The sequence below is a fragment of the Melanostigma gelatinosum genome (assembly GCF_949748355.1).
Source record: "Melanostigma gelatinosum genome assembly, chromosome: 3".
Classification (NCBI taxonomy): domain Eukaryota; kingdom Metazoa; phylum Chordata; class Actinopteri; order Perciformes; family Zoarcidae; genus Melanostigma; species Melanostigma gelatinosum.
This window is the reverse complement of record NC_136636.1, coordinates 14,577,374-14,591,685: the sequence shown is the minus strand read 5'-3', so window position 1 is coordinate 14,591,685 and position 14,312 is coordinate 14,577,374. Positions and strand designations below refer to the sequence as shown.

Sequence of the window (14,312 nt, the reverse complement as noted above, 5' to 3'; positions counted from 1 at the left end):
TTAATTGTTTAACTACAAGAAACTCTTTTAATATGCAGCATCGCATCTCCCAATTACACAAACAAACACAGTAGCGTTGAAGATAAATACCTCTTTATGGTACATGTAAGAATCAAGACACTGACTCTCTCTCTCTCTCATGCATTCATACTGTACATGTGCGTTAATGGAACACAAAGTCCTTCCACCACTCACACATCTCCATCACAGCTGTCTGCAGTGTGTGGTGGCGCTGACTGGTGCGCTGGCCCTTCAGACCTCAAAAAGCATTTTTATAAATCAATATGTAATAATATCATGGAGGGAATTGTTGTACAAGAGGACAACTCAGGTTTCAGACAGCAGCCACCTTCTTCTTGTATGTGGCCATCATCTTCTTGATCTCAGCTATCGCTTTCCCCGGGTTCAGGCCCTAAGAGGAAGACGAGACAGATGAGGAAAGAGCTGTAAGAATCTGCACAAACAGAGCACGTCGTCTGTGTTTGAATGGCACGAGATATACATGAGCGGTGGCGTGCATCCGGCTGCAGATGCGTGCTGAAGGGTTACCTTGGGACAGGTCTTGGTGCAGTTCATGATAGTGTGGCAGCGGTAGAGGGAGAACGGATCCTGCAGCTTGGCCAGACGCTCCTCTGTGAATTCGTCGCGTGAGTCGATCATCCAACGATACGCCTGTGAGACAACAGGATGTGAGCCATGAACGCTTCATCTGTGTGGTTATTTTTTTTATGCAGGCTCAGAATTTTAAATGTCCAGGTGCTCAGACACACACCTGCATCAGCACAGCAGGCCCGAGGTACTTGTCTCCGTTCCACCAGTAACTGGGGCAGCTCGTACTGCAGCAGGCACACAGGATACATTCGTACAGCCCGTCCTACACAGGAGAAAAGCAAGCAATGACATTTATTTTCATGTGACTTTTGAGGAGCACTGGAAAATGTTTTACCGAAATAAAAAACCAGTGGCGTACCAGTTTCTGTCTGTCCTCCACAGTCTGCAGGTACTGCACCTTCCCTTCGTTTGAGTCATCCTTCTTCTTCAGGTAGGGCTCAATAGACTTGTACTGTGCATAGAAGTTACTCATGTCCTGCAAACACAGTATCGGTCAGCATTCAAATGTCAGAATAAAACATTTTGCTGCCAACAATCCTAAAACTGAATTTGTTCACAAAACAACACATCAACAAAGAAGAGGTGGAAAGTGTCGACCTGATATCAATGTAATATTCAGTAATATGTCACATTTAGCATGTGGACTTTTACTCGCGACTCTTTAAATGAAAATTATTATTTTAATCGAAGCAGCAACATAAACACTTGCAGTTGTTGCATATACACCAAATATATCAAGTATATTTCCAGAAAAATACAGAGACAACAAATGATGAAAAGGGTAAAACTAGTAGAGTAGAATCTGTTCAGCTAGCGTTGGTCCGTTCATGTCGCGGTGGATATTTACTCACAGGCACCAGGTCCTTGACCACATACATATGTGGAAGAGGGTAAATCTTAGTCGGCTTGCCAACGTTGGTGTCGATCTTGTTGAGGCATGCAAGTGTGTTTCCTCCATTAATGTTCATTGCACAGGATCCACAAATACCTGCATTCAAACAAAAACAGTAAAATCTTTTAATGTCTGAGACGAGACAATCTCACAGAGTGTAATGACATATTTTTGTGAATGTAGATTGTCATTTTTTGGTGAAAAAAAGAGAAGATTGAGCGGCATTATCTTGCAAATAGTCGGCATGAACGATTAATCACTCAAAAAGAAAATAAATCTACTGAGCACACTTGGTATTTTGCCTTAAATAAAGCAGGCTGCACCAAGATAAACTGAATCATTTGAGAGTTTTCGAAGTTAATTCTAACCCAAAAATGTACTACAACGACTACTTCTAATCATACATAATTATTGACCACATGTAATGACCATATTATCATCTAAAGGCTAATTTGTAAAGCCTCCGAGTTACTGACCTTCTCTGCAGGAGCGGCGGAAGGTCAGAGTGGAGTCCATCTCATTTTTGATCTTGATCAGGGCGTCAAGAACCATTGGGCCACAGCTAAAGAAACAAACAAAACAAATCAAGAGTTTTGGACTGTTTTGGTTACAGCTGTATAGACAGTATAGACAGGCGGTAAGAGTCCCTAAGCTGAGTAGAGAACAGATGAAGGAAGAGGACTGGCTGTCAGAGCCACCGGATTTAAATCTACATTCAATTTGTTAACCATGCTCTCTGTTTACAAAGAGATAAGCTTCCACCAGTGCAAGTTAACACGATACATAAAAGCTAAAAAAATCGATTCACAAAGGTCACAGATAATTGCCGTTTGTGACTGTATGCCGGGTGTCAATTAATTTTAAACTCAACCTCCCCAGTTGTTTAACAAGTGGCCATGGAATACATGCAATAACACACTGCAAGGTGACTTAGAATAGATACTAAAGGATTCAGCTTCACCTCTCCTATCATTTATGATACCAGTTGTGACTTACACATTTAACTGGCTAATGACTGAGAACACAGATTTACACAATGCAGCTCATACAGTACTGGGCTTTCTGATGGCAGGGGGAAAAGCTGAAACACCTACGTGTTCAGGTCTATGTCATAGGTCTGCATGCGGGGTTTGTCTCCTGGAGTGTCTGGGTCCCATCTGTATATCTGAAACTTCTTTACTCTGGGTTGATCTGCTGGAGCCGCTGCTGTTTGGGCACACCTCACCGCCTGACAGCAGGGACCAGAGGGGAGAAAACATGATTATTTTGTTTGCATCACACACTACTAGACACTAATAACACGACCTGCTCCTTTGACTACCTTTACTCGTATCCTAGTGGATCATCTGGTGTTTAGTAACTCAAACATAACAAAGCAGTTTTTTGTTCGTTAAAGCACAAAACATTGACATAGTCAACATAGTTTGTCTGTTTATATTGAATGCAGTCCATAAAATATGTCAGACTGATTTACTTTAATTAGTTATATTAACGAACAGGTAATATATAAAGTTAACGTTTCTATAATGAACTTAGCTGAAACATATTTACAAGTTGAACTCGTATCCTGCCATGTTTTGTGTTGACGTGGATATGAATCGTCTAAAGTGACAGTTGACGCTAAACACACACTGGCTGATAAAGAAAACATGAACTCGTTATGTTACGGTTGAGTCAGTGTATCTACAATACGGGCTAGCTAGTTATTAGCTAGTAGTTGGACTAACTACATTGCATAGACGGAGCCCTGTTGTAGCGTCAGCTGTGATATGACGCTCCCTGAGCAAAGTGACATCACAAACAGTAACTGACAATAACAGCTAATCGATACTGTTTATTTGTTCAAACGGCTTTCGACATACCAGTCCTGCGGGGGAGCGGAGCGCCAACACACCGCAGCGGCTCAAGGACGTGAGACCAGCAACCGACATCTTCGAGTTTCTCTGACCTCCACCGCCTGCTATCCCAGCAGCCACCGGGGCGCTGCGTCACAACTCTTCTGGAAGCGCGTGTTTTGTTGACCGACGTTTTCCGCCTCTTGACTCACATATGCACAAGAAGAGCGTATTTTTCAATAGTTCGTTTGACTTGCTTGTGAAAATTTGGTCCCGACTCATCTTTCATTGTTGAATAACCCATAGTCATAAATTTGCAGGAATTAATTTGTTTTAATTATGACGCGGCCGGGTGTTTTCAGCAAAACCCCGGGCGGAGCAGAGATACACGAGATGTCCGGGTTTTTTAATCGAACGAACCTAGTGCGCCTCTGTCAGTCGTAATACAGCATGTGGAACTGTGCTCACTAACACAGTCTCTTTACAAGTGGAGCTGGGTTGAGGTCACTTAAATAGTATTTCCACTCTGTTAGAAAGCATCTTGTGTTGTAGTGCACCTGGAGAACAGACAATGGTATTCCTGACGCTGTCTTGTTGGATCAGGAGCCGTGGACCTGACAGATATTGGAAAGTCCAAGACGTTCTCAAACATGCACGGGTAAGGACACGACTATTTCCTGGAGGAGAAGGTACTAAGCTGTTGCATGCTGTCAAAATGTTGTGATGTGTACCATGTTATAGTCTGTGTGGTAATTCAATCTGAATCATTGTTTGAATATTTTATATATGTCGGTTGTGTAAAAATGACCTTTGCTGTTTGATTCGGTTATAATCTAATATTGACATCATAAAGATGGTCATTGTGTTTATGTTTGGCTCCTCCAACAGCACTTTAGAGGCAGAAAGAACCGCTGCTACAGTCTGGCTGTGCGGGCGGTGAGGAGAGCTTTCGTCTACGCAACCACAGCTCGAAGGCTCAAGAAGCGCAACATGAGGACGGTGAGACTCTTTAAACTCACATACAAATGTCCACTACAACAACAGACACACGGCGGGCACATATGATTAGTATGCCTCACTTGTAAAGAGTCGTTGGGCAGTGTATGCTGTAGTGTAGAAGTATAGTGTAGTGTAGTGTACTGTGCAGCAGTTTTGCAGCCCTTTGCTGTATTGTAATACAACTAAAACCTATCAAAGAGTGGTAATAGTCTACTGATCGAGTGTAAGGTTAATTTTTGAAGGTCACGTGCCTCCAGTCTGTTCCAGCACTTCTTAAATGTTAGCTGTCCTTCCAATCCCAGTTGCAGAAGGGTGTATTCATTGTTTACAGAATGAGCATGTTGACTTCTTACAAAAAAGAACGATTGTATTTAATTGAGCAAAGCAATCAATATAACTTGTTGTGCTCTTATTTCTTCAGCTCTGGATCACACGCATTGCAGCAGCATCACGAGAGCACGGCATGAAGTATCCCGCCCTGATGCACAACCTCACCAAGGTCAGTTGTGCTGAATGTTGCAGTATTGCATCTGTCCTGTCCACGTTCTTTATGCTGGTTGTTCACTCTATCTATATGTGACGTGTATCCTCCATACAGACTAGCGTTCAGCTCAACCGACGCGTGATCAGTGATCTGGCGGTCACAGAACCTCGGTCATTCCTCTCGCTTGCAAAGCTGGCCCGGGCTCGGCAGCAGGAAGGCTTCCGTGTAGCGGTGGGCGACGGCAAAGAGCCTTCTGGTGTCTTCTCCCGTGTTGTTTTGCTACAGTAAATGGACTTGCTACAGATTTCCAGTTGTTATGTGGTTAAAAGAATGCTTGTGTTGGATTGTAGAGCTGTTCATGAAATGGTCAGTCAGGCACACACCCACCCCCTTCGCTTTACAGTTGTCATTCTCGTATAATAATATCAGACTCATTTCTTTAAATGGTTTTATTTTTGTGATACTTCATTCATCACAATACCAGAAAGGCTGCATGCTCAACGACCCACATAGCTGGTCATATTAATGAGAGAAGACTATGACATTATGCCAGATCTGTGTCTCTGCCTGCACCGTGTACAATACAACATGGGACTCTCACATGGGTTAGCCCCACAAAGACGTAAAATATCCTTGTTGGGTAGATTTGAAACCGAGTTGCCAACAGAGCAGCGTCCCTGAAGAAGAAAAGGATGCGCTATGTTGCTCGAGGACACTCCAGCAGGACGGATGATTAATGTTGAAGTTCCTTGATCCCTGACTTTTTGAAATGCGGCTTCTCCACTCACTATGCTACCCTGCACCCATGCTGCTATTGTGTTGTCCTAAAGCAGTGCATCCCTGAAAACAGATCTGACAATTGTAAATGCTTTTTCCTTCTATTAGGGCCCTTGCTAACAATACTGATGATGGACAACTCCTGAATATAGTTGTAATTTATTTTCAAGTGACCCATTTTAAGTTTAGAGTAAATTCAAAAGGTATTTTTGAAATTGTACACTCTTATGTCATAATAAGGATATAATAATAATAATCCATGATGGCAGCAATAGTTTGTCCACAGACAGCCCTGCTTCTGCTCCATTCACTGACTTCAACCCAACACCTCCATCATGTGTGCCAGACTTTCCCAGCGGTGCCTAAATAATCCTCCACTACAGCCATCCTGATTACCTCCAGTATCATAATACAGGAAGTGATTATTTATTTACACAAACCTCCTTGTGTTTTGCATATGCAACCTTTTGTTAAGTTATGATTTGATGCAGATTGTGAGTTTTCAGGAGGTTGGGCAGAAGACTGACCATGCTTTTTCATATGAGTTGTGGCTCTGTGTAAATATATATTTTGCCATTTGTTGTGGTGAGGTTATCCTCTGAATGTTTAGTTCATTAAACATTTTGATATATATATCTTTGTCGTTCAGTCGTAATTCACTTCAAACATGTTACGGGTGTGGTTTTGAGAGATATTTTATTCTGGACTGGTCATTTGTAGTCCTTATGTTGGCTGTTATGTTCTATTTTTATAACCATGATCTCTCACACACACTGCACAGAATCAAACTATTAGAGAACATGAAGACATAATCATCTTTATTCAATAAACCAGAGCTATATGAGAAGCACCACTCTAAACATTCCTCCGGTCCTAACATCTACTCCCGATGAATGCTCACTGAAGTACAAAGCAAACATCACACCACCAATGACCTATGACTTACTAAACCAGAACTAGTCTGATGCAACCAAAATAAAAATGACTTTCCTTTGAATTGTTCGCCTCGTGACCCTCTGCGGCTACCGTATCAATTTTGGGTGGGACTACATCAATGACCTCTACTGAAGACGGTTTTTGAACAGCCAATAGGAAGAAGAAGTACTTGCTACCAGCCAATCGTCGACGCAGTTATTCAACCCAATCCATTCTCTCTGTCGCGCCTGCGCAGAAGGTTGCGGCATGAAACGCGTGTAGAGGAAGTGCAGTGACAGCTCTGGAGCACCTGCCAGCCCTTGCGCCTCACAGAACCGGCTGAACTGTGCTGTATTCATTCACGTCAAAATGTCGTGGCTGTTCGGCCTGAACAAGGGGCAGCCCGAGGTGCCTCCTGGTCTCCCGGTTCCGCCTCCACCGCCTCCGCCGCCGGCCGGGGGCTCCAGCGGCGGCGGAGATAAACCCAAGGACAAATGGAGCAACTTCGATCCCACCGGGCTGGAGCGAGCTGCTCATGCGGCCAAGGAGCTCGACAAGTCCCGTAAGTGTTCTGCAGAGCCTGGTAGCTGAATGGAGCTTCCTCCTGATTATAACTAGGTCGTAGTCATACAGCTCCAGCGTCCAGCTCCTCTCTGGTTCAGGGTGGTGGTCGCTCCAGTGATGTTACAGCTGAAATAATGAGGCCCACATAATCTGTACATTTCCACATGCATGTCACCTTTGTGAAGCTGCTGGTTGCATATGAGATCGACCCTGTGCTGCTCTCACCTTTCAAGCTACTGGAGTGGGTTCAAAGGTCACCACCTTGCAATCTGGCTTGCAAAACACCCAAATTCCACTTGTTCCACATGCATGTAATGGTTCACCAAGTGTTTCTCTCTGTTCATGATGTAAACATTTCTCTGTTAAAGTATGAAAGGGAATCATGATTCAGAGGCACACCATCATGGTACATTGATCACTGCAAATCTCCATGTATGAAGCCATCGTTCAGTCCTGTGTTGTTGCCTCTCCTCACTATCCAGGACATGCCAAAGAGGCTCTGGATTTGTCTCGGATGCAGGAGCAGACCACTCAGATGGAGCATCAGAGCAAAATGAAGGTACAGTAAATCAGCTGCAGGACGTCGGTGCTTTTCCAGAGAATTAAGTTGATTTTGCCAGTTCTAGTTTCCATTAATAAAAAGAATATGTTTCTTCCGGCGGCTGTGGCTCAGGGGGTACACTGTCCCCATTTCCAAGTGTCCTTAATCCGAGACACTGAATCCCAAGTTGCTCCCCGGGTGGTTTATAGCAGCTCCACTGCTCCTTAAGTCAGGACGGGTTAAATGCAGAGGTCATATTCCATGTATGTAACGTATGTGTAAATAATGGAGCTGAGAGATGTAGTAGAGTTGAGTGTGAATACTTCCAATCTCAATTTTTTAGTCTGTGCTGCAGTTTGAACATCAGAATTGTCAGCGACACAGCCAGTCGAGTATGAGAATTATTATGAGAAATATTCACCATTTTTGTTAATTTTAGTTTATCATGTTGAAGTTAAACATTTGAGCAAATGGCGAGGAGAAAAAGCAGAAAACATTGCACATTATTTACTGGGTCAAATGCATATCAATTAGAGCTTTATCTTTGTTCTGCATCTAGATAAAACCAGACACGTTTTGATTTCCCAAGTCAGAGATCACTTCTCGTGATTGTTGATGATGCGTTTATACTTCTATCTTTTGAAAGACTTTCACAGCACAACCCAGTCGATCTTGCGGTTGCAGTGGATTTGAATGTTCACCAGTGTGTCTCTCGGGTTTATTCGATGTTTGTCTTTCTTTTGTGCGCCTCTCTCAGGAGTACGAAGCAGCCGTCGAGCAGCTCAAAGGCGACCAGATACGAATCCATGCGGACGAGAGGAGGAAAACTGTTAACGAGGAGACCAAGCAGCATCAAGCGGTGAGAACAGAAAGTTATGAGTATTTTAAGAACAATTGAAAGCATGCTGCAGCAATGAACTGGAACATGTTGAGTTGTACGGTTACAGCTGGTTGTTCTCTGCCTCGTTACAGAGAGCTCAGTTTCAAGATAAGCTGGCCAGACAGCGATATGAGGACCAACTAAGGCAACAGGTGAGGTCATCTCCTAAATGTCAAGTATGAACTGCATTCAAATGAGACGCAGTACCGACATTCTTTTCCCTTTCTTTCAATAGCAAGCGCTGAACGAGGACAACCTTCGCAAACAGGAGGAGTCTGTACAGAAACAGGAGGCCATGAGGAAATGTACCAGACTTCACCACTGACAGTCTTGTAGACGCTCTTGACGACGTTGAGCGGTGGTTTACGTGTACTTGTTTATGTGTCGTGGGTTTTTATAGCGACGATAAACCACGAGATGGATCTGAGGCACAAGAACGAGCTCCTGCGTATAGAGGCCGAGACTAAAGCACGAGCCCGCGTGGAGCGAGAGAACGCCGATCTAATCCGCGAGCAGATCCGTCTGAAGGCTGCAGAACACAGACAGACCGTCCTGGAGTCCATCAAGTAAGATGCACTGACATTTCACACTGTAGTTGTCATGATGGCGAGGATTAGAATAAGTGTAATGAGGGTTCTTGATCATGCAATGAACTGTTGCAACAAGTTGAATCTAAAGGTGTTAAGGGAGTTTTTGTTGGTATTTAACAGCAGTTTCCCTCAGTATAAGTAACGTTTTATCTCATCTTATTCTCGAAGGTATCGGTTCTGTTTAAGTAAATGGTTGTTGGACAGTTCCATGTTGTAAATGCCCAAAAGACATGCTGACAGTTGACGTCTGGTTGCTTTTAGGACTGCAGGTGCTGTGTTTGGAGAAGGATTCAGGGCCTTTGTGTCAGACTGGGACAAAGTGACCGCCACGGTGAGGCTTCGCTTTCCATCAGCAGTCACTTTAGTGAACGGAATAAATACATACATACATTTTATAGCTGATGGAAGAACTAAATGCAACTAAATGATTTCTCCGAAATATATCTTCTACAAAATACAAGTCAATTAGGTATAAAAGAACAACACAATACATACAGATGCCTGTAGTTTACACTGACCGAAGCCTTTCTATTCATGAACATGGTTTTCATTTTAACACATTAGATCTATTTGGGCTCACAAATTCTGTTGAAAGCCGAATGGTAGACAATAAAAACATCCTTTTGTACACATATTTAGATGTGCTAGTATTACACCATTGATGACGTCCTATATAGACAAAGAGTAACCATATATTCCCATTTAAATGTTTGGACTGTCGGTGAGGGCAAACCTGAAATGAGTTGTTTCTCCTGATTCTCACAGCATGTATGACAGTATGAGGTTGTTGTGTAACTGTTTCATCACACCATCAGGTGGCAGGACTGACCCTTCTAGCTGTGGGAGTTTATTCCGCCCGAAATGCCACAGCGGTGGCGGGACGTTACATTGAGGCCCGGCTCGGGAAGCCGTCACTGGTGCGGGAAACGTCCCGGTTCACCGTCGCCGAGGCAATCAAGCATCCAATCAAGGTAGCCAATTAGCAATTGACCCTTTGCTTATTTTGTCAAGTGCCGATTATAATATGCTAATTATCCCTTCTTTTTTTTTTTGTGAACTATTCAGACGACCAAACGGCTGAGGAGCAAACCTCAGGATGCCCTCGAGGGAGTTGTGCTCAGTGTAAGTGGACGTCAAAGTCTTCCCAGAGGATGAAGCCAACAACCGCTTCGTATAAATGCATGTTTCTATCTCTTAGCCTTCCCTGGAAGAGCGTGTACGTGATATCGCCATCGCAACAAGAAACACGAGGCAGAACAACGGCCTCTACAGGAACATCCTCATGTATGGCCCTCCAGGCACGGGCAAAACTCTCTTTGCTAAGGTATAGCTGGGGACTGAGCAATGACTGACGTAAACATTCACATATGCAGAAAATGATGCTTTTTCTAACGGAGAGGCATTTATTTTTCTATCGAGTAGAAGCTGGCAGTGCATTCTGGGATGGACTATGCAATAATGACTGGTGGTGACGTGGCTCCAATGGGCCGTGACGGTGTGACAGCCATGCACAAAGTGTTTGACTGGGCGGGCACAAGTCGGCGCGGGTAGGCTACTTGATATTAACTTACAGATATACAAACTGCAATACTGTTCAAGAGATAATATCAAGAGATAAAGGTTATGGTGTGTGTTTATCCTGTTACAGACTTCTTCTGTTTGTTGATGAAGCTGATGCATTCCTTCGCAAGAGGTCCACTGTAAGTCTGCATGCATTTCATTTTCCAGAAACCATGTTTTTGTTAAAATAACATGTTTCCCTTCCCTTTAAACTCCTCTTAACATGACGTCTTTGCTCTTGTTCTTTTGTAGGAGAAGATCAGTGAGGACCTGAGAGCCACTTTGAATGCATTCTTGTATCGTACTGGAGAGCAGAGCAGCAAGTACATAATATTTACATTTGTACAAATTAAACCTCAAATGTGTGGTACTCTTCACTTCATTGTGACCTGCAAAACCTCGGCTACGTCTCTCAGCTGCTTGATTTCTGTGTTTTTCTGTCAGGTTCATGCTGGTGTTGGCCAGTAACCAACCAGAGCAGTTTGACTGGGCCATAAACGACCGCATAGACGAAATAGTGAACTTTGCTCTGCCTGGTCCTGATGAGAGGGAGAGGCTGGTGCGGCTGTACTTTGACAAATATGTGCTGGAGCCTGCCACAGGAGGGAGGCAGTGAGTACAATCCTCAGAAACACAGCTGTTCATTCGACCACTGCACACTAGGGATGCATAGAATCAAATTGCATTCAGGCTAGCTAAACTGTGGTAGAATCATTTGCTGAATGATCTGTTTGTGTGCAGGAGGATGAAGCTGGCACAGTTCGACTATGGTCAGAAGTGCTCTGAGATAGCAAAGCGGACAGGAGGCATGTCAGGAAGAGAGATCTCTAAGCTGGGTGTGGCCTGGCAGGTACGTTCCCTGTAGTCTTTGTGAATCCATAGCAGTAAAAAAATGCACTGTCAATCTTAATTTCACAATTCTTTACGACAAGATTTTCGTGATTTAAATCAATGTATAGAACAGATGTGTTGACTCTTGTTCTCTTGTAGGCGGCAGCATATTCCTCTGAAGATGGCGTCCTGACGGAGGCTATGATTGATGCTCGGGTTGATGACGCTGTCAAGCAACACCTTCAGAAGATGGACTGGCTGCATGGAGACGTGGTGGCTCAGGCCAAGACCCTTACTCCTCCCCCAGCTGGAGCGACAGCCAGTGGAGGCAAAATGGGCTTCACTCTGCCCCTCAGCGAGGCACCCGAGGCACGGCAGGTGATCGCCCCAGTCCTCGAGGTGGAAACAAAACAAGAAGGTGAAAATACACCACCTCCTTCAGACATCAACGACCAGTCGGCAGAAGGCAAAAGTGCCACCGCAGCTGGACAGGACTGTGAAGATGCTGCCAAAGCGGCGGAGAGTTTAGCCCAGCCTGCTGCCCCCACTGACAGCGACGGCAAGATGGAAAAGGAAGACGAAGCTGGATCTTCTCCTCCTAAGGATGGAACTCCAGTTTAAGCTGTAGATGCCGAGTGGCCTGCATTAGAAGGATTAGTGTCCTGCCTCTTTAACTAGTCTGGTAGATTATATCTGAAAGACTGTTGGACCGTCTGTGATGGAGGATGAGTTCAGCAGGTCGGGGGCAGATAATCAATTAACTTAACAAAACACAAATGATGCCTGAGACTCTTTGATTCTACTAATGTATACATTGTAAAAGTGTACTTCACAGAATGTGTGTCTGTAATGACAGTGTGTAAGTGTTGCGCACAGTGTGTCTCTGTTGAAATGATTAAATGGATTTGTGTTTTTATAAACAGCAGAAGTTCTGATGTTTGTAGAACGCAGTTGCTTTATGATACGATACAACCTGCAGCTTGGATTTGAGTTTAAGATGCTTGAACAATCAACCGACCATGAAGGTAAGCCACATTTGAACAGTCAGTGCATGGCCTCTATCAGTATAACCCTACAAACCCCTTTTTGAAATCCTTGCAATGACTTTGTCCAGCATTATGAATATGTCTGTACGGTTTTGAAAGACAGGTTATTGCAACAAAATACATATCGGTAGAGGTGCAAGCAGAGAGGAGGGGTTACAATTGGAAGAGGTCCTAAAGCCACGTGGGGTTTCCATATTTCACAGTAATGGCTGAGGGCTTCAGGAAGCTTCTGCAAAGGCATGAAGCTGTCCTTGGTTTTAAATAGGCTCCATGATAAAGCGCTCTCTACGACATTATAGGATGCCTGCATGTACTATGTTCAAGTTCTCACACAACCAAACAATTTGTAGTTTAACTCGGCTTGAAAAGCAATTAATTGCTAGAAGTGATACTCCAATGAAAAACCGTGAAGTGGAATGCAGTGGAGGTGCCAGGTTTTCACGACGACAAAGAAAAGAATCTCTGGTTCTGCTTCGATACTAATACTTCATTCTTAAAATCACGAATTTGGGCATCCATGACCAGAAACCCACACCTGGAAAGAAAGAGGGAAACTGGGCTGATGAAAGGCTCCTGAAAATCTGAATCTTATCGTTAAAGAAGAATCTAATTACGATGAAGAGTGAGGAAAAGTGATTATTTAACTACTCAGACAAGCTATTATTAAAAGAAGAGATGAATGGGAGGGAGAAGAAGGCACTTAAGAGGTCATTTATTTTGCACCCGGTCTATCAATGACACCTTCTTCTACTCTACACAAAACGGATGAAAGGTTAAGTGTGGTGTCCAATCTGTAACTGATGTGGAACTTATTTGATTAAAATTTCACTGTTTCCTTTGAGGACAGAGTCACCTGGAAGAGATAAGCCGTGTATCCCAGAATGGGTTAAGGTTATGTAAAATTATTTTTGGAAAAATTAGGGCAGGCCCCTTTAGTCTATTTATAGTTTTAATAGAAAAACAGTCAAATATTCAGAATTTAAGAAAAACAGTGTTTGCGTAATAATGCATTTTAATCGGATACATTTTACATGAGTTTTATGAGCTTAAGAAAGAGATATAATAACTACATGTGTTGTATAATAACACACATAGATTAGCAGAGGTGTTAAACCACCCTGATCCGTGTGGTCAATTAAATGACTGATCTGACCTTTCCTATATATACATACATATGTATATATATACACATGTATGTATATATATACATATGTATGTATATATATACGTATGTATGTATATATATATATGTATATATATATATATATGTATATATATATATATATATATATATATATATATATATATATATATATATATATATATATATATATATATATAGTGTCTATAATATCATTAACAGTGCATCTCTCAGTGCAGGGTTATCACCATATTGGCACAATGTAAGAACAACTCCATTACAGTGTTCGTAACAGCAGCAGATTGCTGACAACAGGGTTTGACACGTCCGGGATTAAAACACGACCACACGCATCACCTGAAGATACGTGCTCCAATCCGGCTGCATCAGCAGCACACTGTCCGAACATCTCTTAGTCACACAGACAGAGAGTTACTCACTGAGAAGTGATATTCTGAGCGGAAAGCCATCACAGAAACACCCAGGGTTCATGACGAGGAGCCATGAATGCTGGGTGAATTCAGGCTTATCGAGCCTGTTTGGAGCTCACTGTATACTCAGATTAACAGCAACTCAACAGCAGCCATCAAAGAAAGTTGAGGAAGATGAGCGTGGAGTTTGTTTCCCTTTACCACAACACAGGTC

The 14,312-nt window shown here is 43.1% G+C and overlaps 3 protein-coding genes across 4 annotated transcripts; 2 read left to right on the top strand and 1 right to left on the bottom strand.

Annotated features, from left to right (window-relative positions):
• Nucleotides 1-76: 76 nt before the first annotated feature.
• Nucleotides 77-3,468, bottom strand: sdhb (succinate dehydrogenase complex, subunit B, iron sulfur (Ip)). The gene is made up of 8 exons (XM_079297072.1): nt 3,367-3,468; nt 2,599-2,732; nt 1,981-2,066; nt 1,464-1,600; nt 971-1,087; nt 773-874; nt 550-672; nt 77-412 (listed from the first exon to the last, which is right to left on the bottom strand). The coding sequence occupies exons 1-8, from the start codon at nt 3,433-3,435 to the stop codon at nt 335-337; spliced, it is 846 nt and encodes a 281-aa protein (XP_079153198.1). The 5' UTR covers nt 3,436-3,468; the 3' UTR covers nt 77-334.
• A 331-nt stretch (nt 3,469-3,799) lies between these two features.
• Nucleotides 3,800-6,230, top strand: mrpl20 (mitochondrial ribosomal protein L20). Of its 2 annotated transcripts, XM_079266213.1 has the most exons (5): nt 3,800-3,997; nt 4,228-4,338; nt 4,760-4,837; nt 4,937-5,140; nt 5,194-6,230. In XM_079266213.1, exons 1-4 carry the CDS (start codon nt 3,911-3,913, stop codon nt 5,108-5,110), a joined length of 450 nt encoding a protein of 149 aa, XP_079122339.1. In that variant the 5' UTR covers nt 3,800-3,910; the 3' UTR covers nt 5,111-5,140; nt 5,194-6,230. The 2 variants fall into 2 exon arrangements, with proteins under 2 accessions (XP_079122339.1, XP_079122338.1); XM_079266212.1 differs by having other exon boundaries at nt 4,937-6,230.
• Nucleotides 6,231-6,782: 552 nt separating this feature from the next.
• atad3 (ATPase family AAA domain containing 3) lies at nt 6,783-12,396 on the top strand. The gene is made up of 16 exons (XM_079266249.1): nt 6,783-7,076; nt 7,561-7,637; nt 8,377-8,478; nt 8,592-8,651; nt 8,735-8,804; nt 8,900-9,065; nt 9,351-9,420; nt 9,905-10,060; nt 10,155-10,211; nt 10,288-10,413; nt 10,512-10,636; nt 10,738-10,789; nt 10,902-10,972; nt 11,094-11,261; nt 11,391-11,499; nt 11,640-12,396. Exons 1-16 carry the CDS (start codon nt 6,884-6,886, stop codon nt 12,099-12,101), a joined length of 2,064 nt encoding a protein of 687 aa, XP_079122375.1. The 5' UTR covers nt 6,783-6,883; the 3' UTR covers nt 12,102-12,396.
• Nucleotides 12,397-14,312: the final 1,916 nt, after the last annotated feature.

Bases quoted from the DNA above. Each gene is read 5' to 3' on its own strand.
- sdhb (XM_079297072.1), bottom strand. From the start codon at position 3,435: ATGTCGGTTGCTGGTCTCACGTCCTTGAGCCGCTGCGGTGTGTTGGCG. The intron at 1,088-1,463 runs GTGAGTAAATAT...CTGTGTTTGCAG, and splicing joins TGGTCAAGGACCTGGTGCCT to GACATGAGTAACTTCTATGC. The intron at 673-772 runs GTGTGTGTCTGA...GTTGTCTCACAG, and splicing joins GGCCTGCTGTGCTGATGCAG to GCGTATCGTTGGATGATCGA.
- atad3 (XM_079266249.1), top strand. From the start codon at position 6,884: ATGTCGTGGCTGTTCGGCCTGAACAAGGGGCAGCCCGAGGTGCCTCCT. The intron at 8,805-8,899 runs GTACCAGACTTC...GGGTTTTTATAG, and splicing joins ACAGGAGGCCATGAGGAAAT to CGACGATAAACCACGAGATG. The intron at 10,790-10,901 runs GTAAGTCTGCAT...GTTCTTTTGTAG, and splicing joins TCCTTCGCAAGAGGTCCACT to GAGAAGATCAGTGAGGACCT.
- mrpl20 (XM_079266213.1), top strand. From the start codon at position 3,911: ATGGTATTCCTGACGCTGTCTTGTTGGATCAGGAGCCGTGGACCTGAC. The intron at 3,998-4,227 runs GTAAGGACACGA...CTCCTCCAACAG, and splicing joins ACGTTCTCAAACATGCACGG to CACTTTAGAGGCAGAAAGAA. The intron at 4,339-4,759 runs GTGAGACTCTTT...TTATTTCTTCAG, and splicing joins AGAAGCGCAACATGAGGACG to CTCTGGATCACACGCATTGC.